The sequence below is a fragment of the Mixophyes fleayi genome, chromosome 4 (assembly GCF_038048845.1).
Source record: "Mixophyes fleayi isolate aMixFle1 chromosome 4, aMixFle1.hap1, whole genome shotgun sequence".
NCBI classification, from domain to species: Eukaryota; Metazoa; Chordata; class Amphibia; order Anura; family Limnodynastidae; genus Mixophyes; species Mixophyes fleayi.
The window spans coordinates 38,249,457-38,254,658 of record NC_134405.1 but is presented as its reverse complement, the minus strand read 5'-3'; the positions used below and the strand labels follow the sequence as shown (position 1 = coordinate 38,254,658).

Genomic DNA, 5,202 nt, shown 5'->3' with positions numbered 1-5,202 from the left:
CATTTACATTGTTCAGTTATGTTTAAAAGAACTCTAAGAAGAAGACAGAACAGTGCCAGCCAAGAGGGAGAGAATTGTACTGTCTGTGTTTCTTGTATTCTCCGTCAGTCAGACATTCACAGAGTTCACTCCACAGTACAGGTCTCTGTGTAGGGGTCAGTGCTTGACCCCTGTGGCTAACAGGTTAATTATATGACACTGCTCTTATCTCCTGAGACCTTGTGACTCTCAGGTATTATAACCCTTGTATTGTTCTGTGCTATAGGCAGACAACATGACATTACAGCCCGGGGGAGAGAATGAATGTTATATTATTATCTTCTACAACAACATAGTGCTGCACGTTCCAGGATACACATAATAATACACATTGTAACAATAAGGAATGGACATTAATACAGGGTGAATAAGGCGCTGTTGGCCATACGTAATAGAGAAAGGAAAGTTAATATAATAAAGTTTGCAGGGTTGTATTTCCACCCCTCAAGATAGGTGTCTCGGTACCACTAATATGCACCTATCATAGTAATCCTCATTTTATCAGATGTATACTTCTTATTCATCATTTCTATGCAGAGCCCAGACTGGTTTGATTACATTTTATTGTTTTGACTCTTCCTGTAGAAGATATATTCACGTTTGTTCAGCTAAGCAGTCTGAATTCTATGCTGGGAATTCAGTTCCAGGAAAAGACCCGTCGGAGCATCACGTGATGAGACTCAGAGGGATGTTCGGTGCCTAAAACGTTGCTGATTTTTGCTCAATCTTTTAGGTACCATAATACCCGGAAACAGGAGCAGCCGCAAATCACGCAAATCTCTTTCTGACTCAAATCTGCCAGCAACAAGATGCTAACACTACATATAATTATATATATATATACATGTAAGTAGCCAATCAGAGAAGCTTTCTCACGCTCTAACCAAACGCAGCAAAGCCGCTCTGGATTGGTTCATTACGGACAGATTCCGAGCCTGTGATGTACATCCTACGAGGGGCAGGTCCTTGTCGTCTAACAGGGTTGTTCAATTTTTTAACCTGTCAATTGTCAGAGAGAAGAAGAAGACTAATAAGACATCCCTTAGGATTTAGTAGTATAATAATATGGAGAACGAGGGATTGGGGGAATGTATATTTAAATTGAAGAACTTTTTTTTTATGATGCGTGTTTTCTTAAGCATTTTATTACATGGCACTACAAATCCCAGCAGACCCTGAATGCCAGGTTATACTGGCACTTGGAATACATCCACTGTGTGGGCATGGATGAATCGGGACACAGCACGCTGAATGCGGCTAGCCACAGTAACGCAGCAGGGGGTAGATTTACCAAACCTAAAAGGGAAAAGTGGAGGTGTTGCCCATAGCAACCAATAAGGTTCTAGAACACTCTAGAAATGATGCCTACAATCTGGTTGCTAGGGGCAACATCTTCACATTTCCCTTTTAGAAGGTTTGATTAATCTGCCCCCAGATTTCCTGCCTAAGTGTGAAACAAGATTTTGTCTGATGACAATTCAGGCTGCACATATATGGAGGAGTTTCTGGTTTTATAAGGATCCGCTGAGACTCTTTAGCCCAGAAAAGTGATCTGTTTGACTAGTAGACAGAACTCAGGTGACATTATAATTGCATGGCTCGGGGGGTAAATGTATGAACCTCCGGATTCTTCAACTCCGGCGAGTTCAGCGTCTTCAGCGCTTAAATTTAAAGCAGCGCTGCCTTGTAAAGGGAAGTTTCCCTTTACAAGGCAGCGCCGCTTTAAATTTAAGCGCTGAACTCGCCGGAGTTAAAGAATCCGGAGGTTCATACATTTACCCCCGGGTGTTATTTGCTGGTCCGCTGGCGCTGTATAAAAACGATGTATCCTCAGAGTAGCTTTTACTTATAGATTCTGTCTCTGACTATTCTCGGTGCCGCCCGCTATATAATATAATTGGGGTGAGTTACAGACCAACATATTAACGGAAGTTTAAGAGCACGTGTCGTCTATACACTGTAGGATGACAATTTTTGGGCTGAACCAATAACCAATCAGAATGGACCTTCGCTATTCACTCGGTAACTGATACCACAGAGGTCATATTTCTTGCCATATTGCTTCTGTTCACAAAATAGCGGTCATAGTGATGTCACTGACCACAGGGCTATGCTCTCATGAACCTTATCTTTGAGGAGTTTGTATGTTCTCCACCATGTTTGCGTGGGTTTCCTCCGGGTGCTCCAGTTTCCTCCCACACTCCAAAAACATACTGGTAGGTTAATTGGCTGCTATCAAAATTGACCCTAGTCTCTCCCTCTCTGTCTGTCTTTGTCCCTATATTAGGGAATTTAGACTGTAAGCTCCAATGGGGCAGGGACTGATGTGAATGAGTTCTCTGTACAGCGCTGTGGAATTAATGACGCTATATAAATAAATGATGATGATATTGGTTCAGCTCACAAAATGGCTGCCATAGTGATGTCACTGATCACGGCTATGCTCATGAATATTGGTTCAGCGCACAAAATGGCTGAGGTATTGGGTACACAAAGATTACTTGACATAATTATTGCCCTCTGATACTAGCCATTCGGAGTGAATGGAGGACTGACCAAGGACCATGCTGAAAGTCTGGCTTATACTGTACATAGAATGAACACTCTCCTCTGCAGCAGTTCTTCCATTAATCCCACACCCAGATAAGGCAGCTGACAGTGGTCTGAGACAATAGTCTGTTTATCAATTCAATAGGTACCATGGACATCAGTGAGGCACAGAGTGCCTAGTGGATTAATAAACTACAACCTCAAATATAGGTATAGCCCATAAAATAGCTTCCTTCCATGTATGTAAATAATGAGTTACATTAAAGAGAGACAATTTTTAGACCTTTAATTATTAAGAAAAATGTAGTGGCAAGCAAACTATGCAGATTTGGTTAATTGGCCATAATAAAGTAAATAATAATGTAGATCTGTTTAATCCCAAATCAATACACCACATGCATTGGTAGACATATGGAACCGACATTTGGACTAATATATATGTATATATAAGTAAATAAAACAAAGTACCTCCGTTATTTCTCTGGCTGCCAGGAATAATATGTAACCATATGTAGGGACCTTTAAGTGTATTTTTCTCAGGGCATAGGTTACCAAGCGTTGAAAACTGATTTGATGAACTCCCAGTAAACATCTACTTGTTGTACCCTGAATCTTTGGCACTCTAGCTGTTGTGGAGCTACAAATCCCAGCAGGCCAAGTCTTAAAGGGCCTGCTGGGACTTGTAGTTCTATAAACAACTGAGGGGTCTCAGGAACAGAGAGCTAGACAGTACCCTGAGGCTGCCCACAGGAAGACTAGATATAAATCCCTTTACTCTGTACCCACACTCTGAAAAAAGTAACTCCCACAGAGGATAGTAATACACTGCTATTGACTAATGAGGCCCCACTAGACTGTCCCATCATTATAAAAAAACAACAACACAATATATAATATAACTGAAAATACAACGCACGTCCAGTGATAATAACAAGTGCTTTTAATTTAAAAATGCTAAAAAAAAAAGTACTTAACGTGAGGTAGTAATTTTCATCAAAGTGGTGCTGCTTGTATGCAATCAAACCAAATAAACTCAACATATAAAATATAAATAAGTCAAGAGATGAATAAAAGTGCGGTAAAGGGTATCATGTGCGGCGAACGCACTGTTGTACCATCGCGGTCCCTACACGCTCTTCTTATCATCCGCGTTACTTGATGGCGTTTGGTAGACGGAGGTGTAGCGTTTATTGGTCATGGGGCAGAAGCGGCGGGTGTGAGCCTTGGCCCCGGTGGCTTTGCACTGAGGGCAGGTGTAGTTGCTGAGGATTGGACACACCACATTTCCCAGCTGGTCCTTCAGGCCGTGCGCTGTGTAGACGCGCTGCGACTCTCCGTTGGCTTTGCAGAATGAACACTGCGACAGTTCAAGGTCCCACCGTGAGGGAGTGGCCGGGGAAGGGTCCCAGACATTGGGCACTGAAGCTCCAGCTGGGGGGACTTGGCATCTCTTCTGCTTCTTGCCAACTCTCTTTGGCGCGTTTGCTGCGACTTTTGTGAGTGTCTGCGAGGAGAGTCCGTGCGTCTGGAGCGTCTCATTATCCTGAGGACCACAACTAGTTTTCTCTGAGACGTCTTCTCTCTTTGGTACTGGTCTTGTCTGTATCTGAGGCTGCTTGGTAGGTACTGGAGGAACACTGCTCCGTGCCATCTGTATATGGACTGGCACCAGTTCTGCCCCTGTTGTAGGCATCTGGCCAGGGAACTCCTGGGGTAGAGGAGCCCAACTCTCTGTATCTTTTATGCTCATTGGCATCCTGATGAGGAGACCCTGTGTCTCCCGAGACTCAATATTTGGAAGCCGGGGATAAAAGTGCCTTGTTCCTCCCCTGACACGTGTTGGTAGTACCCCTGCTGCCATAGATGCTTTAAGTTTGGAATTAAGCCCGAAGTAATCTGTCCACATGCTGAAGTCCATGGTGTCTCCAGTCTGCTCCAGTCTGAGGGTCTGCATTACAGAGATTAATGTTCTTACATCTCCTTTTATCACCTCTTCCCGACCCCCCTCCACCCACCACAGAGACAGCTCAAACTATCTCTCTGATAACGTTTAACCATACGATTCCCAGATCCCTCTTTCAGTTCATTGGATCCACCATTGTTTTTTCCATATGTAATAGTTTTGACAACAATACTTACATTGCATAGGATCATTACATTGCATCATAGTTCTTGCATACTCCATTCCTGAAATACATTTTAAATAAAAAATCTATCACTTCCAGGATATCCAGATGCTACTTATAAGGACTCCAGCCTTTATGGCGCATCTGAGTACATTTGAAGAGACGCTCTATAGCCAAGAAGGGGCAGTAGACGGGGATAAGTGTTAACATGTAGGCAAGCAATACTTTTGAGAACTGTAATTATTTTTCACGACAGCTGCGGTACCGCAATTGGCCCGCGAGATGGCGCTGTTACTGCCCAGGAAACGCCTTTGTGTATCTTATAAACAGGAGAATGTGAAAATATCCTGTGCATTGATACAACATAGCAGTCTGCTTTATCCGGTCTTGTTGTTGCTTGCAGACAGCTCGGAGACTTTGCAGGGGCAGGTTGAGGGCACCCAACACATCAACTGTCTGTATTTACTCTTCGACATAGAGCACAACC

The 5,202-nt window shown here is 43.2% G+C and overlaps 1 protein-coding gene across 1 annotated transcript; it reads right to left on the bottom strand.

The window, feature by feature from the left end:
* Window positions 1-3,571: 3,571 nt before the first annotated feature.
* On the bottom strand, window positions 3,572-4,847 carry NANOS3 (nanos C2HC-type zinc finger 3). The gene is made up of 2 exons (XM_075205046.1): window positions 4,729-4,847; window positions 3,572-4,537 (listed from the first exon to the last, which is right to left on the bottom strand). The coding sequence occupies exons 1-2, from the start codon at window positions 4,741-4,743 to the stop codon at window positions 3,716-3,718; spliced, it is 837 nt and encodes a 278-aa protein (XP_075061147.1). The 5' UTR covers window positions 4,744-4,847; the 3' UTR covers window positions 3,572-3,715.
* Between the last annotated feature and the right edge of the window lie 355 nt (window positions 4,848-5,202).